General features: G+C 40.7%; 2 protein-coding genes across 2 annotated transcripts in view; both read right to left on the minus strand.

Moving 5' to 3' along the window:
• Positions 1–22,574, minus strand: part of LOC311285435 (CD48 antigen-like) — a 78,556-nt gene that overhangs the window by 46,464 nt on the left and 9,518 nt on the right. The window lies entirely within an intron of this gene.
• Positions 1,139–21,185, minus strand: LOC311285413 (cell adhesion molecule CEACAM1-like). The gene is made up of 9 exons (XM_084401052.1): positions 21,075–21,185; positions 20,852–20,919; positions 20,559–20,747; positions 16,026–16,322; positions 15,677–15,919; positions 4,637–4,933; positions 3,967–4,224; positions 3,221–3,309; positions 1,139–2,939 (listed from the first exon to the last, which is right to left on the minus strand). The coding sequence occupies exons 3-8, from the start codon at positions 20,614–20,616 to the stop codon at positions 3,230–3,232; spliced, it is 1,233 nt and encodes a 410-aa protein (XP_084257178.1). The 5' UTR covers positions 20,617–20,747; positions 20,852–20,919; positions 21,075–21,185; the 3' UTR covers positions 1,139–2,939; positions 3,221–3,229.

Below are 22,574 nucleotides of genomic sequence, written 5' to 3' on the forward strand. Positions count from 1 at the left end.
TTGCATTGCCCAAAGATTATTTGCGAGTGGCTCTTTCCTTTAGCCTACACTATTGGAGATGCGGAGAACTTGATGGAAAGTGCTGTCTGTCGTGACATTCGGAGTTTACCTGGTGCTTCTAGTTTTAAAAAACAGTTTTAGGTTTTTTTGTGGCATTTCCAAGCCACTTAAGACCCAATGTTGTAAAGCAGTTTTTTTTTAAAGCAGGTTTTTTTTGGGCCAAATCATGACCATGCCGATTACAGTATATGTCACTCAGGCTTAACTAATGTGATTGGTACCACTATAGACTGCCATCAAGGCCTCAATGAAGGGGATTATGTGAACAGAAAGGGGGTTCACAATGTAAATGTGCAGCCCAGTTACTATTGGGATTCTTAATATTACAGATTATATCAAATAAAAAAAGGCATTTGACTAAAATCTTCCATATCACAAATGTGAAAGCAAAATGGCCAAGATCTGTGCATGACTTAAGCATTTTCAGAGATTCACATTTATGCACATTATTTGAAAGTGGTAAGGAAAGTTCCACAATTAAATATCAAGCTCACTGTATTACATACACTTTGCATAGGTGATTATGACATGTTCCTGCAGACAGGTGTTTTATGACCCCATTCCCTGACCCAGGACAAGGGCACACAATGAAATGAACTTTGGCCCACCTGTAGGCCTATGTCTCCTCTGTCTGTGCAGACTCTTCTGTAGGCCTTTCTGTAGATGTGGAATCCTGCAACTTATATTGCAGCCATAAAGCATACAAGTATAAATGAAGTAAAGTTATTTATGCACTTGCAGGTAGGCTAGTTCCTCCATATGACAGTTATCTGAGAGGGTTTATTCACTGTCCAGTGCAATGGAAACAAATGGACATTACAAAGTCTTATACTTTATTTATTTTGGAAAGTTAGAAAATGTCCACTTACTGCACATATTTCAGCCACCACTTTCTTGGGAACAGATACAAGTGTTGGTGTATTATGTAAAAGTGCACAAAAGAGGAAAACACAATGTCATTAAAATGAACTACACTCGGGAAAAATGTGATCAATAACTCATGGCAAAATATTTTTACAAGTTTATCAGTTTTCACTTTCACAAGTCAAAGCAATTCATCATTACTCATGCAGCAAGATCTTTTCTTTTTTTTCAGCCTTTTTCTTGGTTGCTTTTATAAACAGACAACCATTTATTTAACAGTGCCTTTTATAAAAGAGACTATAATATAACTAAAAATTACCATTATGTAGAATATTTTTGTACTTCACTTTTATTTGTTCCCATGTTCTAGTGTGGTGACTCTGACATTACAATGAACAAAGTAATTATGCAATTATTAAAATACAAAAATATAGACTAATAAGTGATAAAAACATCTAACATGGCCACTTCTAACGGATTTAAATTGTCTGCTGCTTTTTGCCAGCCCTCTCTCCTGGCTTTTGCAGACTTTGAGGTGTTCCCTGGCGTTTTGATTAAACATTAAAATTCCAAATAAACTTCGACTATTAGTTCTTGCTCTGCTGAGGAGAAAAACTGAGCCCGCTCTTTGGCCACGCTGAGCAGCCAATAGCAGCGTTGCTGATCAATGTTTCTACTATCGATACATATCCCCTTTTAAACTTCGCATGAACGCGCAGCTATCTCAGATAACTCAATCCAGCGATACTAATCATACACAACAGGTGTGTTCGAAGAACCCAATTAGCCGGATCATGAGTAGCACGATGATATCATCTTGGATGTCTCATTTGATCTCGGATGTTTTAAGCAACGTACGAAGAACGGGCCCCTGGGGTCTTTGTGCCGGCGTAATGCATTTGTCAAAAAAAAAAAAAAAAAAAACACATTCCGGCCCATTAAATGAGTTATTGGTGCCAGGTCTTTCTCCATTGGTTTGGTCTTTTTTGGGTTCAGCATTTACAGAACTGCTGCCATCTTGTGTACACTCATGGAAAATGTTTGATATCAGTGTCTGGCACAAGTGTGTGTCTATCCAGCAAGACCACCAACCCTGACCACTACATACATAACACATGAAAAATAACCACTGCATAACAAAAGTGCACTGCATAAACTAATAACACAAATGAACTATCTGGGTTCTGGATCTTTTTTGCCCAGACATTAATTTTAGAGTGAATATTTGGAGTGTGCTCCCAAAAACAGTAGCTGTTTTATAATATCTGACTTACAGTAGGATATAGCCTGACACCAATATTTTTATATATTGTAAATTTAAATTATACAAACAAAACTGTGATGGACACAATTTGAAATTGATTCAACTTGATAAAAAAAAAAAAAAAAAAAAAACTTCACTACTGGCACAAATCTCCTTCTGAATTAGAATTGTTGTTTTCAAATAGAAGTCTTAACAGAATACATTCACATTTAACATTTGACAGAGGATTTTATTCAAAGTGATTTACATTAAGTTCTATGTTTGCATTGCCCTGCATCAAACTCTTCACATTGGCACTAGTGCAAAACAATCCCTCTGCCTTCGTAGCTACAGTAAATTAAATAATATAAAAAGCCTTCTCTACTTTACTCCACCAAAAAAAAAATGAAGCAGATTTTTTTTTTTTACAGAACAAACAAAAAAAAAAAATACGGATTTTTAGAAGCTATTTCTTTGTACACAATCACACCTGCAAAACTCTCTGTATGAGTTAGTGACAGTAAGAGATTCTCATCTTGTTATTAAATTAAATATCTGCATATTTAACAGTACATTCATATATTCATAACCTGAGGATGAAGTTCCAACACCAGCAGACAGAAAGGTCAAAGAGCAACAGTGAACGTTGAGAAACAGACACAGTTCTGAAGACAGACGGTTCAGAGCTGCAGTCGATTCAGTGAAGCTGGGATTCAGAGAGTCCATGATGAGCAGAAGTGTGTGACATCACACACACTCACAGATGCTGTTTCTGAGGGAAAACAGGTGTTTTATTTACATTGTAAAACATATAGCAATGATTTTCCACAAAGAAATTAAATAAGCTTAATCTTGCGTCTCCCAGCATCAAAGGAGGCGTCTTAAAGGTATATCACAAATCAGGTGGCCGTTACAATTTACAGTCAACGTGAATATTTATTAATACATTTATTACATTGCATATAAAAAAAAAATTGAGCAAATGATAAGCACAGATGAAAGAATGGAAACATATTTGACTATTTTTAAAAGATTAAACAACAGTTGTCTTACCGTGAAAAGCTATGATAGGAAAAGGATTATAATAATCATCATAGTGATTGAAGGAATAACAGCTGCGACGACACATCCTTTGTTTGATGCTAATGTGGGGGAAAAAATATGTTATAAAACCAATTCCAGGAAAGCATATTTAAATTAGCATAGTAAGCTTATTAAATTATATCGTGCATTATTAAAGCAACACCAAAGAACTTTTCCTCTTCGGTCCCCCTACAGGTTGGAAGTGGAATTGTCCATTACCACTGTTTCGTAAATAATTTAGCCTAACGCAGCCGACCGTCGCACACTCGCTGTTTATCCAGCACCGGCATTGGAATGAACGATGTCCACAGACAAGGTAGAGTATGTTGCATGATTTTATTAAAGTATGATGTATTGCGACATCAGAAACGAAGAAAAACAAAATAATGACTATTGTAACGCTTGCCGTAAAGCAAGTCAAATTTGTAGTTTCTTATGTCTCATTCGAACTACAGAAACGCCACACGATCTGGCAAACTTGCATAGTGCGGTTATAGCCGATAGAGGGCAGCAAAGCGAATGCAGAAGTGCGCTTCACCCTGTTACGACTTGATGAACCACTGAAATGATTTTGGAAACATTATTTTTAGGTATAAAATATTCTTTAGTGTTGCTTTATGCATCTTGCATTATTGAATGATTGCATAATCTAAATAAAAGCATAAGTATTTTCTTCTTGCATACAGGTTGTGTTTAGTGTCCGTCCAGCGTCTCACCTTTAAACAGATCTCTCTCATAGACCGGATCACTGGTCTCCTCACTCACTGTGTTCTGGAGTGTACAGGTGTAGAAGATTTCTGGATTTCCTTGGTTTCTGACAGTAATGGACTCTCCTTTTGGAGAGTGTTTTGAACTCGTCAGTGTTTCTCCAGCAGAATTCTTCCAGATGATTTTATCACTGTACTCGCATCTCAAATACACAACACCAGGGTTACCACTCGGCTCTATTTTAATCACAGGTTTGGGGACCCGTTCTGTGAAAGAAAACAAATATGCACATTCAGTCTATAAAGAAACAATGAAATCAAACACAACTACATTAGCATTGCAAAAAGTATACTGTGACCGTACCATAGTACAATGATGGTATTAGAGGGTAAAATCCAGTTACTAAACAAAACCATAACTTACAGAAAAAGTACTAATACTACAGTGGTTTTTGGACATGTGGTATTCTTAAAAGTATCTTGGAGTACCATGTAAATACCACGGTATTAATCAAAGTATCATGGTATTACAATCTGATGCCATTATTGTACAATTACATTGTTTTTTTGTTTTTCTGTATGTGAGGCTAAGTAAAAACAACCATAATAATAATAATAATAATAATATGATGCATTTGTAATATTATATTAATGAATATAATAATCAGCATCCACTCACCCATAACAGTCAATGTGAATATTTGTTCCTGCTCTTTACCATTGATATCAATGGTATAAACTCCACTATGTTCGACAGTTAGTTTAGTAATCGTGATTTGTCCGGTCGCTGTATCAAGAGTCGTGATGTCTTTGAATCTCGGATTCGGGATTATAGTTTTTCCGTCTTCCCATTCAATCGCCTTAACAGTTTCACCATCTTTAATGTGTTTCCATGTGATGTTGGTGACAGAAGGAGAAACAATTTTGTCTAGTTGAAAAGAAACTTCATCACCCACTGCTTTCATCTCCTCTTTACCTAATCAAATATGAGAGAGTATGTTAGTCAACATTCAACAAGAAAGTCTAGTCTAGCTGGGTAATTTCAAGGAGGTAAATATATATATACATAGCCCCTGCTTGATGGTAAATGAAATTAGAAAAGGTCTATACAGAATAAGGTCAATACAGAAACTCTTCCGTCATTAGATATTCATGAAATTGAGTACAATACTATGCTAATAGTTATTAGTTATGTAACTAACTTATAGGGGCAGATTTACTGAACAGGGCAAATTAGCGCGAGAGCGCAAACCCAAAACAGCGCCGATGAGACTGTAAAGTTCAGCGAGTGATTTACTGACGACGTGCAAATGAAAGAACAGATCATTTCCATAATGACCAACACAATCTACCAGTAAATCACCTTGCGTGATTCATTTAAATAATCTCCTCCCGCCATAAATGTTGCGCCTGAAAGGGAAACTCGCATATGCAATAATGAAAGATGCTCTAAGCGATGTCACACGTTTTTTAGGCCAAAATTGTTTACACAGAGTTTACTAAAAAGAAAGGTTTTGTACGACTCACTTTATCAGTTAGTGTTTCTGGTGGCTGGAATTTTGTCAATAAAAAGTAGTCGATCTCTGAATGCAACGTAACATGAGGACATGAACTTTGTGTACACAATGTAGTCAATGCTCAAGTTCATGTGTAGATCCCCATGTGATACTTCGAGCACAGTTTTACGTTGTGTCGAGCCTTCTTAATGTTTTAAAAATAGCGACTTTGGATGCTTTCATAGAAGTGCCCCATTCAATCCCATTCAAAAGGCATTTTGACCTAAAACGAAAATACGGTCAATCTTAAAAGTGACGTTTCCATTCTAATTATGCATTATGAGTAATATTCCAACCATCTCCACTTTTTTCAAAAGTCGGCTCGACCAGATAAAGTCACACACAGTAAAGACAGAGGGGTTATCTAGCCATAAATCAAGACCTTTTGACCTCACGGGTGTGAAGGGCCACTGTCTTTCTAAAACCAGCTAGATCTGGTTTACTGGGGTGAGTGGAAGAAGAAGAAGAGACTTTGAAGAAAGGGGTATAAGAAGGCTGTCTGTTTTCTGTGTGATTTAGGTCTTGCTCCTCTCACTGGGTAGCTGCGGTGATTTTGTGACCAAGCCTCTTTTAAAAGAATAAATATCTTTTAAAACACAATCTGAATCCTGATGTCTCTTATGCCGTGATGCTGTTTGTTTAATTATTGTTTTTGCCACAACAATTAAAAACCCTGATTATTATTATAGATGCCCGGATCAGCGCAGAAACCTTCCGAATCTGCGTCCACCGACCCACCTAAATAAATAATTTTTCTGATTTAGCTATAGCCCAGCACCCGCATTTCACCATCCCTCTGTCCCCGTATGATGTTTTTTTTTTTTTTTTTTTATGTAACGTTATTGTATTAATGTTGACTGTTCCTTTTTATGACCAGATACACGTTCTAGGCTTATCAATGCATAATATGTGGGACTCATTCTCTAGTTGAGGGTACTTTCATGTAATATTTCACAGATTTTAAAAGTAGCCTATTGCATATATCTTTCGTCTTTTTCCGTCAGTTCACTGCAGAGAAGTATCGCTTTGTTTTTAATATTTTTAGAACCTTCCACTGATTAAATCACTTAGGCCTATTCACAAGATGTTATTATGTTTTTATTTTATTTCAATGTTATTATGCTGTCATTTTTTTTGTGCCCAGGGGCCTCTGCTTTCGAAATCCGTGCCTGGGTGTGAGTCGGTGTGAGACAGAGTATCCACCTTTTTCCTGACGAGCATACTGTGTTTTGAATTACATGCTACACTTCCCGTATGGGGAACTTCTATTCAAAAAGACTGAAACAAATCATTTCTAATTATAAGCTTACACTACAAATAATCATTATCCATGAGTTTGACTGAATGAGCTGTAAATTAGGAAAGTACAGCTTGGTATTTTAAGGTGACATGGTATCACGAGAATATCTACCCAGAAAACAAAACATTTTCACAACTTTTCACAACATGGTATTGCAAAATTATCTAATTGCAACCAAAATACAATGTTTAAAAAAAAAGTATTTGTCACGGTTGTTAGATCCGCTGTCTCTCTCTCTCTCGTCTTGTGTGCGTGCGTACTGATTGTTTCGTGTGGGCATTTGCCTTTGGGGCTGTCCAACTCCCCGGCGGGTTTTCCAGGCACTCGTTAATGATGTGCTGAGAGATATGGTAGATCAGTTCATATATGTCTACCTGGATGACATATTGATTTTTTCATCTTCTCTCCAGGAACACGTTCAGCACGTCAGACGAGTGCTTCAGAGGCTGCTAGAGAATGGGCTTTTTATGATGGCGGAGAAATGCGATTTCATGCACAGTCTGTTTATTTTCTAGGATACATCATCTCGTCTGAGGGAGTACGTATGGACCCTGACAAGGTTAAGGCTGTGGTAAATTGGCCAAGTCCAGATTCCCGTAAGGCCCTACAGAGGTTTCTGGGGAACCGGCGTTTCATTATAAATTTCAGCCAACTAGCTGCGCCTCTGACCGCCTTGACCTCCCCCAGAACGACGTTCAGGTGGTCCGATACAGCTGAGGCTGTATTCGCCAAACTTAAGAGCTGCTTTGATTCGGCCCTCATTCTCATAGCCCCTGATCCTTCACGTCAGTTCGTGGTGGAGGTCGATGCGTCAGAGGTGGGGGTAGGTGCAGTTCTATCTCAACATTCTTTCACAGACGACAAGATGCATCCCTGCGTGTTTTTGTCCCATCGTTTATCACCCGCCGAACGTAATTATGACATTGGTAACAGAGAGTTGTTGGCAGTCAAGTTAGCGTTTGAAGAATGGTGTCATTGGTTGTCGAGCGGTGTCATCCTCCTGCAGCAGACACAGTAGAGCAGGCTGTGCCGGAGTGTTTTTTTTTTTTTTGCAGGGGATGACACCCTTGGCAATGAGTAGACTGAGGGGCGGCCCACGAGGCACTCTGGTGGTACGTCGGGGAAAGCGCTTCAGTCTGCTGTTGACTGCGGAGAACTGCTTGGCCAATTCTCAACAGTGTCGCCGAAAAGGCCACCTTCGAGGGTACCTTTTATCGTTTGGACTGATCATAAGAACCTGGAATATATCAGGTCTGCTAAAAGACTTTACTCCAGGCAGGCTCGGTGGGCACTTTTTTTCCGGACGATTTGATTTTTCTCTCACGTACCAAAAATTTTTGGGTTCCAAAAATGTCAAACCTGATTCTTTGTCGTGTATTTTTGATCCTTCCGAACGCCCGTCTACTGCCGAGTGTATTTTACCCGAGACATTAGTGGTCTCCACTCTGACATGGGAGGTCGAATCGAGGGTCAGAACGGCCTTAGAAAGGGGTAACGCCTCCGCCCGGTTGCCCACCGAATCGATTATTTGTGCCGGAGGGGTTACAGTCCGACGTTATTCAGTGGGGGCATTGTTCCAACGTTGCGTGTCATCCAGGAGTTAATCGCACCAGTTTTTGGGTCAAGCAACGATTCTGGTGGTCATTGATGGCTCACGACATTCGCAATTTTGTTTTGGCTTGTTCGGTTTGTGCCACTGGTAAGACTTCCAATCAACCCCCAGATGGGCTACTCCAACCGCTGTCTGTCCCTTCGAGACCCTGGTCCCACATAGCGCTAGATTTCATTACCGCCCTCCCACCCTTCCAGGGGAAAACGGTCGTTTTGACCGTAGTGGACCGGTTCTCGAAGGTGGCTCATTTTATTCCCTTGCCCAAATTACTTGCAATCACTGGTTTAATGAGAAAGATTGAGAACTTAGAAGAATCCTGTTCTCCTCTCTGGTTGATGTCTCTTCAAGATATCTCCCGAAAACCAGGTGCTACTCCCTGGGGTACATGAATTGACCCAAAAATATTGGTACAACCCTTTTGTTCGGGTCTGGGTTTTTAAGGGTAGGTGACAGCAGTCTTTGGGACCCTTTAACCAGGATCATCCCTCATACAGTGCTGTTTCAGTGTTTTTCTGTTGTAAAACACACACCACTGTGTGTCTCTGTCAGGAATGCATTGCTTACTTTTAGAGTCATCTTTGAGTAAATTATGTCATGTAGTTATTATTTCTGAATTGGCTTTTAATCACTTGTGTAATTGGCATGATACATTTTACCTGACAAATAAATGTTACATCTTGATTTATTCTGCATTTTTCAGAAATCATTATTAATAGAAGATTAAAGTGCAGTCTGGTGTTTCCGCAAATCTCTGTCCAGGATAGATCACTATGACACTATGAATGGAGCATGGGGCACTTCATTAAGGAGACCTTCTGATTTCTGACTATCACTGACTTAGCAGGTTGCAAGCTCACAACTATTTAAAAAATTACACCTTTGTTATGAGTCAGCAGTGAGCGGCCGCTTTGGGTAAAATAGTTTGCACTGCATCCTCTGACTATTTCAGAACTGGCTAGTTTGTGATTGTGAGCGACGTGACGTCTCAAAGCGACACCGGGTCCTTAATGAACGAATATTTGTAATTATGAGATACTCAGGTTAATCAAAGATTTAAATTAATTCATAATTTATATTATGACTATTTTCTAATAAGAAAAAGGATCTAAATTTGATTATATCATTTGAAATTGGAGTCAGATTAAGCGTGGAGCTAAAGTAATATTGAAACTAAAATTTCAATATTATTTCAACGGTGCGCCATGAGCGCTGAACACCCGTGTATTTATAGTTGCGGTCGATTCCTGTCCTCACTGACAGCAACGATCACTGTCTCGCATGCCTGGGAAACATGTGAGACTGTGTTCGTGGGTGGTTCATGTTTTCACAAGGGGACATGACCACCTCGGCACGCCGGTCAACTCTTCTTTCTCTGTAAAACGGCTTGAGTCCCCTCTGTTGTTGGCCAGCCGCTGCTTGTGTGTATAAGCACAGCTGCAGGTCTGCTCGACACTCTGGGAGACCGTGGAGATCGGCGAGAGCTTCCGTTGGGCAAAACCCGACGGGGTCTCTCGCTCCTAAGCGTGTCGTGTGCCGTTGAGCTGCCGGGCTGCAGCGCGGGTTTTCACAGCAACCCAGCGCTCGCTCTGCGTTCTAGGTGCGTGGTCCCAGAGAGAGCCTCCCGAGCCGAGCCCCTGTGTTCCACCTCGCTGCCCCACTCCGGGTACGCCTACGGTCCCTTTGGTCCCGCTTGTACGGTCTCTGCGAGCCTGGTTAGCGTTCCCCAGTCTCTCTCGCTAGCTCATTTGGACCATCAGGCTCGGCTATGCGATTCAGTTCGCCCGGTATCCCCCCAAGTTTCGGGCCATCCACTCCACCACAGTGAGAGCAGCCGATGCCTATGTCTTGCGTGCGGAGATCACAGTCCTACTGGTGAAGGACATGATAGAGCCGGTCCCTCCAGCCGATATGAGGTCAGGACACTACAGTCCCTACTTCATTGTACCCAAGAAAGGTGGTAGGTTACGACCGATCTTGGATCTGCGAGTTTTGAATTGGAGCCTTCCCAAGCTACTGTTCAAAATGCTCATGCAGAGACGCATTTCCGAATGCATCCGTCCCTGAGATTGGTTGCAGCGATCGACCTGATGGACGCGTACTTTCATGTCTCGATTCTTCCTCGACACAGGCCGTTTCTGCGCTTTGCGTTTGAGGGTCGAGCATATCAGTACAAGGTCCTGCCCTTCGGGCTGTCCCTGTCTCTCTGTGTGTTTACGAACGTCACAGAGGGGGCCCTTGTTCCCATGAGAGAACAGGGCGTTCGCATCCTCAACTATCTCGACGACTGGCTCATACTGGCACACTCTCGATATCAGTTATGCGAACACAGGGACCTCGTGCTCAGGCACCTCAGCCAGCTGGGCCTTCAGGTCAACTGGGAAAAGAGCAAACTCGCCCCTGTGCAGAGGATATCTTTTCTCGGTATGGAGTTGGATTCAGTCGCTCAGACAGCGCACCTCACAGAGCAGCGCATTCAGTTGGTGTTGAACTGCTTGAACACGTTCAAAGGCAGGACGGCGGTCCCACTGAAATTCTTTCAGAGGCTCCTGGGACATATGGCAGCAGCAGCAGCGGTAACCCCGCTTGGACTGCTCCATATGAGACCGCTTCATCACTGGCTTCTCGGCCGAGTCCCAAGATGGGCATGGCATCACGGCACTCAATGGGTGGCAATCACACCGGAGTGCCGCCAGACCTTCAGTCCATGGTCAGACCCCTCATTCCTCCGGGCAGGAGTCCCCTTGGAACAGGTGTCCAAGCATACTGTGGTATTCACAAATGCCTCTGCCACCGGCTGGAGTGCCATGTACAACGGGCTTGCAGTGTCAGGGCTGTGGACGGGCCCCCAACTGCATTGGCACATCAACTGCCTCGAGTTGCTTGCAGTACGTCTCGCTCTCAGCTGCTTAAAAAGGCCACTTCAGGGCAGAGATGTGCTGGTCCGTACGGACAACACTGCGACCATTGCGTACATCAACCGACAAGGTGGTCTCACTCCCGTTGCATGTCGCAACTTGCCCGCCATCTCCTCCTCTGGAGTAAGAAGCATCTGAGGTCACTTCGAGCCATGTATGTCCCCAGGGTGCTCAAGCGTGTGGCCGACGAGCTATCACAAGCTGTGCTTACGGGAGAATGGCGACTCCACCCCCAGGTGGTTCAGCTGATTTGGAGAGAGTTTGGGCAGGCTCAGGTAGACCTGTTTGCCTTCTCAGAGACCTCCCACTGCCAGCTGTTTTATTCCCTGACCGAGGGAACACTCAGCACGGACGCACTGGCAAACAGCTGGCCCCGGGGCCTTCGCAAATATGTGTTTCCCCCAGTGAGCCTACGAGGAGTAGGTCCTTCTGGTGGCTCCCTATTAGCCCACCATGACCTGGTTCCCAGAACTTATGCTCTTTGTGACAGTCCCTCCCTGGCCCATTCCTCTGAGGATGGACCTTCTGACTCAGAGATGGGACACCTTATGGCACCCACATCCAGACCTCTGGAAACTCCATGTCTGGTTCCTGGACGGAACGCGGAGGTTCTAGGTGACTTACCCCCAGAGGTACTTAACACCATCACTTCTGCGCGAGTGCCGTCTACGAGATGTGCGTACCCCTTTAAGTGGAACCTGTTCATCGAATGGTGTTCCTCTCGCCCAGAGGACCCCCGGAGATGTTCGATAGGGTCAGTGCTTTCCTTCTTGCAGCAAGAGTTGGAGCAAAGGCTGTCTCCCTCCACCCTCAAAGTACATGCTGCCGATATTTCAGCATTTCATGACCACATAGATGGCAAAACAGTTGGAAAGCACGACCTGGTCGTCAGGTTCCTTAGGGGGGTGAGACGTTTAAATCCTCCTCGTCCCCCCTCCATACCCTCTTGGGACCTTTCCCTGGTGCTTCGAGCACTTCAGGATGCTCCCTTTGAACCTTTGCAGTCAGCAGACTTAAAGCTTCTCTCCTTGAAGACTATGCTGCTGATTGAACTGGCCTCGATCAGGAGGGTAGGGGACCTGCAAGCATTTTCGGTCGACGAATCGTGCCTAGAGTTCGGGCCGGGTGACAACCATTTTGTACTGAGACCTCGGCCTGGCTATGTGCCCAAGGTTCCTACAACTCCCTTTAGAGATCAGGTAGTGAACCTGCAAGCACTGCCCCTGGAGGAGGCAGACCCAGCCCTGGCTTTGCTCTGTCCCGTTCGCGCTCTGCATATGTACGTGGACAGAACTCAAAGCGTCAGGACCTCAGACCAGCTCTTTGTCTGTTATGGAGGCAAGCAGAAGGGAAAGGCTGTCTCCAAGCAGAGGATGGCCCACTGGATAGTTGATGCCATTGCCTTGGCTTACCAAGCTCAAGGTGTGCCCTGCCCACTCAGGTTGCATGCACACTGCACGAGAGGCGTTGCATCCTCCTGGGCGCTGGCACGTGGCTCCTCGCTAACAGATATCTGTAGAGCTGCGGGCTGGGCGACACCTAACACGTTTGTTAGATACTGTAGCCTACGTGTAGAGCCCGTGTTCTCCCGAGTTCTCACCCAAAATGGGTAGAAGCACTGTGAGTATCGGCTCTGTCGGCTTTCTGCACCCTACTGTGCATCCTCATTGCTCCAGAGTCAGTCCTCCAACATAGTCCAGGCGTTTTAAGAAAAAAGGGTAAACAAATTGCAACAGAAGCAAACTCAACTGATTTTGTATCCTCAATATGTCCTGAGTAAGGAAAAAAAAGCCCCGAAGAATCCCATTAGGGGAAAGTTCCAAAAAAGACCCAAATATATCCTATTCATACGCCTATTCATTATTTTTCTCACATGAATAGGGTAAAAAATTTAACCTTTAGATATCACCATGAAAATTACTGAGTTGATTACTTATATCAAGACAAACAAAAAATGTATTACAAGTTTTTTAAAATTGTTTGTTAACATGGACAAACGGTGCATAATCTAATTACAGATGTGCTAATTTGCATAAATACCACAACAGATCTAAACATTGGGTATAGCCAGGAGAAAATGTCTTGTTGAATCTTGTTGACACATAACAGTAAAAGACTTAATGTTAAGGTCTGAATGGAACCCATTTAGGCTACCCATGAGCATTAATACATAGAGGCAGGAAGAAGTACTTTAAACCAGCCTTTATTAATTATTATTGCAGAGATGGGGTTTGGGGCTGGGACCATGGGACTATTTCTGGGGATTCACTTTTTATTTTACCTACCTTTTTGTCTTCTGCATTCTACTCACCATTGTCTCCTGTTCTTGCCTCAGACTCGTCCCACAGAAACAGTCCCACGGACCCAGCCCCAAACCCCATCTCTAAACATTAATAAAGGCTGGTTTAAAGTACTTCTTCCTGCCTCTATGTATTAATGCTCATGGGTAGCCTAAATGGGTTCCATTCAGACCTTAACATTTAGTCTTTTACTGACATGGCAGAGCGTCCGGAGCCAGGCCTTTATCCGCTGAATCCTTGAGATCCGGGTCTAGCCTGGGTCCCATATGATTGACTCGTATCTTTCCCTAGGGCTAAGTCACCCACTTTTCATATGCAGCACAACCCTCGTGTTAGTCCATATGTGTGTTCCCACATAACTCTCCTTAAGAATGTGGCTCCCGCAGTGTTCCCCTCCCTCAGATCGGGCAAGCTTTCCCAGTGTTATCCAATAATCTCACTGTATGGGTTATCATGGAACAACAGTGACAAATACTCTCATTGTAAGCCATCTCCTATCGTCCTTCCAGGCAAGAAGTTGTGGAGGCTTACACAGGGCGCTGGATGGGCGGGGCAGCATAGCAGGGCAGCAGCTGTGGCGCTTTGGTAGGGATTCCTATTCGTCGATCACCACTACGTATGTCATAGTGACCGGACGATAGGGAACGTCTCGGTTACATATGGTAACCCTCGTTCCCTGAGGGAGGGAACGGAGACGGACGTCCTGTCGCCACATCTGCTGTGACCCGCCGGGGCAGCCAGCTCACCGGCTCGGCTCCTCAGCAAAAAACTGAAGTGCAATCGCACCAGCTGCTCGTTAAATACCCGCGCTGCGAGGCTGCACAGCTGATGCAAATGATTGCACGCCAATATGCATTGGTTCATTTAGTTTCACTCGAAGTAGATTCCCAGCAAACACATTTACGTTGTGGCAACGTCTGTGGCACGTTGCATTTCTTCTATGGCAACGTCGCTGTCTACGTGCTTGCAACATTGTAACAATGTAGAATTGTAAGACGCGACAGGGCTGTAGCAACGTTGTTGCGCGACATTCAGCAACTGAGAGACGACGTTCTGACAATATTTTTATATGCTGCTATATCCCTCATTTAGCATTTTGTTAGATAATTATATAGGCTACTTTTTATCGTTTGTTTATCTATATTATTATTTAATGGGGCTATCAACACCTGCAAGTGTACACTTTGAAGAGTAAAAATGACGTAAGGTTTCGTTAATTCAACTTTATTAAAACTGCATATGGTAATCAAATTGCACTTCCAAAAGTAATACAATTGTGAAAAAAAAGAAGAAATTAAACGAATATACAAAATTTATTTTAAGTATAATAAATGAAACATAAAAAGCAAAGGCAGATCAGAACATTTAATGAACAAAACCGGTTCTGTATGGCAGACAGTAGCCGCAAGCCGGACGAGAGGAGAAAAGAAACGAATGAGACTAAATAGCGGAAAAATCCAATAAAAAACTAAACAGTGCAAGCGAGGCTACATTAATCACATTAGAAATTAAAGTTGTAGGTTGTGTTTGATAGCTGAGGTTGGCTAAATTAAACGCAATACTCACGTATCCTTGCTCGATGAAGAACGAGACAACACAATGAGACCAACAGGTGGTTGGGATTTAAAATGCTGATTCAGGGCAGTGACGAGTACATTATGTAGTCCAGTGGTTGTCAAGACACCGTTGGCACAACCTTAAGCAATGGCCCTGAATGGTGGTTCAATGTCAACATTGTGACAACGCTCTAACAACCTTCACCACACAACTTAGCTATAGCAACCTTTTGGCCATGTTGTTAAAACGTTGCTCCAACGTTCTGTGTTTGCTGGGTTGGCCTCTCTAGCGAGATTCCTATTCGTCGATCACCACGACGTACGTCTCCGTTCCCTCCCTCAGGGAACGAGGGTTACCATATGTAACCGAGACGTTTTATATCAATATTTAAAGTCAAGTCTGTTCAAACCCATAAAGTTCTAGATTTACAGTAGATATGTTTCCTTACAGAAAACAAAAGAGCATTTTGTTCAACTTACATGATACTGTAACACTCTCACTTTTGTCGTTGCTGAAAGGATTGTGTGCCTCGCATGAGTACGGTTTATTCTCCTGGACTTGAGTAGATGACAAGAACACTTGAGTTTTTGTTTCGTTCTGGATCATTTTGTCTTCTTTATACCAGGATAGAGTCAGATCTTCTCTTTCTCCGATGTCACAGGTGAGAGTCGCATTCCCATCTTTTGTGCAGATGAACTTCACAGCAGGTTTAGGGACCTTTTCTGTTTCAGAAACATGGTGGTTATTTCCTATTGTAACAACTATAGAAATATACAGTCTGATTTTGTTATTATTATTGTGTTGGAAGGGTAGTGTTTGTCATCTTACCATATACTTTAATTTCCACATCTCCTTTACCAAGTTCTGCACCAGCATCATTAAATGCGTTGAATGTATATCTGCCCGTGTCCTTCAGACTAACACTTAAAAATCTCAATGATCCATCTTCTTCCATAGATACACCTTTAGATTCTTCTCTGATTTTCCCACCTTTCCAGCGAAGAATGATGCCGCGTGTGTCATGGACCCATCTAATCTCAGAAGGTTTCTCATTGGTTCTTGTTGTCAGCTTAATGATGCAGGACGTTCCCTCTAGTAGATCTTTTCCACATGTCTCTGTTGAGACTATAATGAATAAAATTATATTAGTATTTATTAAAACTCAACAGGGTTCAACTGCTCATGTTTGGTTCATGAGGAAAAAGCATAAAAACAGAGAATGAATAATTCTCAGGGTGGGTTTCTTTTTACAAGTCAATTTTGGTTCAGACACTAACCTTAGACAACACAGTTCAATATTATATTCCCGCCATAAAAAAGTTAATTTAAAGGTGTTCTAAGTGATGTTGGGTGACATCACTTCTTGTTGACGTTTAAAGTATTGTCAAACAAAACGGAGGCTAGCTAGACCCTCCCTCCTCCTCTTTCGCGCACTAACCCCCCAAACCACACCCCAAATTTTTCTTGTCGGTTATTGGCTGGAACAGTTTGTTATGTTTCGTGGTGAGGGTGAGCCCAGTTTGTTTTTGTTGCCGTTTATGGAGCCTGGGGTGTCTACAGAGACCGCGTTTTTTTACAGTGTGTTCAGGGGTATGTGTATGTTTTTTTTGTGTATGTGACAAAAAATGTTTTGGTCTAAAAAATGTGTGACATCGCTTAGAGCACCTTTAACACACACTGACTCCTATAACAACAACAGGATCTTTCATCACACTGTACGGGGTAAGTTGTCACATATGGGGATTTGCGTAAGACAGCCTATTAAATCAGAACTTAAACAGCAAAATTATTATAAAAACAGCTGAAAGGTAAAAGGTAACTTAAAAATACCAAACCATTATTATGGCCAACAGAACTTAAATTTGTGTAAAATTACAACACATGCCCTGACCTGACATTTATATATCTATAAAGAAACCATTCAGTTAAAAACTGCCTTTGTTATTTAATGACAAAAAAAAAAATATGATACTGAAACTTCACAAATTCTTATAATTTCAGACTGTTTTGAACTAGATGTTTGAAACCAACAAATCAGTGCTTGATAAAACAAGCAGTGGCGGCTGGTGAAAAATATCTTAGGTGGGGCTGTCATATTCAGCCAGTTTCAATAGTCTGGTAACCATGGGAGTATTAGGCCTACTTTCTGCCCTTGGTATGTGTATTGTGTTTTGATGTTTATTTTGTTCTATTCCTTAACCCAGTCCCAGTGGTTCTCAAACTTTTTAGAGTTGTACGGTAGGCTACTCCAAGAGGCTTTAACATCCTTCTGCGCACCCACACTCTTCAGTCACACCTTTTTCAGTAAGGGACAATATTTGCCCCCTTAAATCGATTTTTTCAAGTGCATTTTTACCTTTACAAATAGCCTACCTTTATAAAATAAATAATGCTTTGAATTAAAAAAAAATGTTAAATAGATAAATATGCAATGATGGTAAACACGAAGTGATGCTTTTATTAAATATTAAATTAAAACCGCCAGTAGGTGATGAGTCATCGAGTCATTCATTCAGTAACGAAGCAAGTGGCTGTATTTATGAATGAATGATCATTGACTCTAAAGATTCGGTCACAATCATTGCTGTGTGCTGCAGTTCTGCTGTGGCTTTTATTGGAGCTATTAATTTATTTTAAAAATACTGACAACTGTGTTGAAAATGAACATCACTTAATATTAATATTTAGTTTGTTGAACTGTTATATAAAATCAATGTCACATTCGCAATCGTGTGGATCTTCATATAATGTAGGCTAATCAACATTAAACACAGGAACTCACACAGGGTATGTGTTTGTATCGAAGAGAGTTTGAATTATATCGATCTCCATGCACAGCCTGTGTCTATATTTGTTCTTCATGCTAGTAGGCTAAGTGCTAACTTAAATCCCTACTTTTACAAAGGTAACGTACATTGTCGAGAACGGCAGTATAGCGCGATTTGCTGAGGCAGCCATCTGTACGAGACCTGACATATAGCCTACACACTGCTAAAATGCAGAAAGTTTTGACCGCAAAAGATGAGGTAATTTAATCATATGTCATGTATTTACAGCATTTAACCTGAGAGAAATGCATGCTTAGTTTGAATCTAATTTTAAGATGAGGAAGTATTAACGTTAAAGGGACGGCAAAATTCAGCATTTTGTCCCTCACCCCCTTCTGTCACCTCACGGTTTAAGAACCACCACAAACCCAGTTTGAGAACCTCTGCCTTTACATATCTTTGTAAAACGAATAATAATAATAGCCTACTATTACAAATAATTATTAGTATTAACCACCCAAACACAATTTAACACAAACTGCGCCCTAGCGCCCTCTATTGGCCAGCCGCCCCTGAAAACAAGACTCAAAATAGTTCCTGAAATACAGACTTTGTGCTGAACTATGAAAGTAAAGGGAGTTTCGGGAGCGATAGAAAAATGTTTGGGTCTCCAAAGAACATTTCAGTCAAAAACTCTAAAAAGAACCATTTCTTTCTTATTTCGAAGAACATTTTAATAATCTAAAGAACCTTTTAATAATCTAAATAACATTTTTCCACTTCAAAAAACTTTTTGTGGAATGGAAAGATTCCATCGATGTTTAAATGTTCTTCAGAAACAAAGTCCAATAAATAACCTTTATTGTAACACTATAATTTGACTACATATCTAAATGTGCGACTTTCTGTGAGTGTCTTCTATTAAAGACCGACACGAACAAACACTCATTGCAGCAGTTTGCATGTAAACGTCATAGATTTGCATTTAAAAGTGTCCAAAAACTACAGTATAAGAGCATTTGTTGCTTCATAGACATATTTTTCTTGACACTAAAAATGGCTAACTAATTTTTCTGACAATTTAGATGTTAGATGCATTTTAGAGTTATTATAATGCAGTTTGCATGAAAACAAATCTTAATTTGGATTACGATTCTTAAAATCTTTTGATCGCAACTTTTGATCTCAACTATACAATATATATTTACAAAATATATAAGAAAAACTGTTTCTCCACTTCAGTCTATTAACATATTTCGGTAACGCTTTAGATTACAGCCCGGAAAGTACTGCGTAATTAAAATGAAAGTACAGTGTAACTTTCGGTAATTACAGTGTACCTATAAAGTACTTACGTGTAAGTATAGGGGAACAATATGTAAAGTCTTGGGAATAAAGGTGTAACAACCAGGAAAATACTGCGTAATTAAAACGAAATTACAGTGTAACTTTCTGTAATTACAGTGTACCTATAAAGTGCGTACGTGTAAGTATAGGGGAATAATATGTAAAGTTTTGGGAATAAAGGGGTAACAACCAGGAAAATAACAAATTATTTAGGCAAATTATTTAGACTGTAAGTATTCCATGTAGTTACAGGGTAAGTATGACATTGCGGGCTGTAAATTAAAGTGGTGCTTCTTACCCTCTTGTTTCATGTAGTTACAGGGTAAGTACAATAAAAACACATGTACACACACAATCTGACATCACTTGGAAAACCTTTATTTGAAAAACAACTTATTTCAAAACAGATTTACAACATATTACACTTCTTATTATTATTATTATTTTTTTTAAATCAACTTTTCATTTCAAATACTAAAGTCCTGACAGAAAGTAGCATGTTTTGTCCTTTTTTGTTTCTCTTGCATGGCTTCTTCCTTGGTCCTCCTCTTCTTTTTCTATCGTTCCACTGATTAGCCTAATCTTAAGAATGAGTCTTTTTCTATTCTGTATTATGTATTAAAATAAAATACAGTACACCCAGAAATGTTCTCATAATTTACTCATCTTTTCGCTACCAACCAACTATCACCAGCGAGTGCATGAGAGTCGGCTTCATAGGGTCGGCTTGAATGGCTTAGCGTTTGATGAAGCTTTAAGCCCGCAATGTCATACTTACCCTGTAACTACATGGATCAAGAGTATATTTTCCCAGCATTTAAAAAAAAAAAAGTTGCAATAGTTTTACTTGCCTTGAAACTTAATCAGTGCACCTTTGCAATAATAACAAATTAGCCTACTTTATAAATGCACTGATATGTACCCCATAATTAAAAAAAAGCCTTTATGTATTTTTATACATTATTATTACAAAAAGGTGCAGTGTATGTACTCGCTAAATTGCTCCCAAAAGTAAGATTCTAAAATACTTAGCCTAAATAATTTTCCTTAATAATTTGTTATTTTCCTGGTTGTTACCCCTTTATTCCCAAAACTTTACATATTATTCCCCTATACTTACACGTATGTACTTTATAGAACTGTAATTACCGAAAGTTACACTGTTATTTTGTTTTAATTACACAGTATTTTCCGGGCTGTATAAAGCGTTACCCATATTTCTATACAAAATGAAGTCAGAACCTACCAGAGAGTGCAGCGAAGCCACAGAGGAATAAAAACAAGAGATTGTATTGGCAGCTCATTGCTCTTCTGAACACAGCAAATGTTGCAGAAACTTCTTCACAATCAACTGGAGGAAACAGTTTTGCGATCAATTTCCTGTATTACGATCAGAGAGTTGGCGGTTCTGTCTCGTGGAAACAGAAAGAATTTCCTGTTTGCGATCAGAGAGTTGGTGGTTACGCTGGTGGTTGCTGCAAACAAGTGTTTGTGATAAAATGTTCACAAAAGTAATTGGTAATTGTGGTAAATACTCACCACTTTGAATTGTATTTTTATATTTTGTCTTTATCTGCTGCCAAGAACATTTGGAGTTGGGGTTGCATCTAAAATCAATGAATATTAATCTTTCTTAGTACATACATGCAAATTTTTTATATATTATAAAAATAGGCTATAGGCTATATTACACATAGGCTACACATACATATATACATACATAATTTTACATAATATTATAGAACGTATTTGTTTAACTTACATTAACAATCAGCAATCTTTCTCCAACAGTCTTCTCTTGCTTTGGCAGCAGAGACCGTATTGTTTTGAGCTTGAAATACATATTTAAATTCATTGTAATTCTGAATGAACTATCTCTTGCTCCTCCGCGGTAAAATATATATCTCTCTCGCTCTACCCGCGATTGGTTGTTCAGTGTTGACGTCACTCTTTTATGTGCACGCACGCGTGGAGTATTCATAGCTTAAGATCAAAGCCTGAGTTGACAGAGAAAGTTGATGAGCTGCATCATGGTACCAATTAGGGCTGTCACGATGTTAGCTTTTTCACACCACGGTTATTGTGGCCAAAAGAATTCACGATATCGATATATCGCGATATCTATAAAACCTATGGGGGGGAGGGGTAATCTGAAGTTTATCTGGTTTCAAACTGAAGCGAAACACTGTCTAAAGGTTTCCTGAAGAACTGAAAAGCTCTTAAACCTATTGTTGTGTATCCTGTCCCAATAAAGTTATGCAGATAGCAGATTTTAACAAAAAAAAAATCAAGTGTAAATATAAATACAAAAATAAGATGAGTAAAGAAAACGGGGTTCTTAATAATCACCCTTTATTAAATATATGAACATAGAAACCCACTGTCAACAGGTTAATGTCACGTTTCCCATTCCATGACTAATAAAATAATAGAAATTTACTCTCTGTAAAATGGCGTAATCCGCAGGGTGATGGACACGGAGGCTACACATTCTGCAGTGCCGTGTCGCGTGTAGGACAACCTGAAGTATCACACACGCACTTTCCCAGTTTATGGCCAGCAATATTCTAATGCTTAAGGACATTATGAAATTAAGATAAAGTCTGTACAATGTTATGATTTTACTGTTACAATTAAATACAATAGTTGCCGAGTCTGCGATCTGAACACTGTTTACCTCAGAGCATCCGTTAACTGAATGAATTAAGAATATCACCTGAAAATCCGATAACATCAGCAATTTTCATTCAAGCAGCTGATTTCTGTAAATTAATGTAAAATTAAATGTATATTGCAGCACAGGGTGAAGTCATTTACGATGATTTGAGACAAATATAATGTAAATTTAAAACGATGTAAACGGCGCTCTGTGTCGCGGCAGGATTTTGAACAAGGTCCTCGTCCTGAGCCGTTGTTGGGCGCTGCGGACAGAGCCGAACAGCACTGCCGGTGCTGTTTTCTTTGAAGCCGAAGAACTCCATACTGGCGAGCTTACTTTTTTCGGGTGTGGACAGAGTGTTTCACTCTAGATGCGCGGGCGCGCGCTGCTTCGTCTTCTTATTTGATAGGTGTCCGCGGGTGCAGTACTGCCACCTGAGAGGTCAGCCAGGTACTGGCACTGGAGTATTTACGTGTCATGTTATCATAAGAGTCCTATTCATTTTAAACATTGTGGTTATCGCCAATACCGGTATATTGTCACACTCTAAATTAACACAATGTCGATATTTCATGCTTTGAATATCACGATTATCGTCAAAAC

This window comes from Rutilus rutilus (assembly GCF_951802725.1).
Source record: "Rutilus rutilus genome assembly, chromosome: 2".
Lineage (NCBI taxonomy): Eukaryota > Metazoa > Chordata > Actinopteri > Cypriniformes > Leuciscidae > Rutilus > Rutilus rutilus.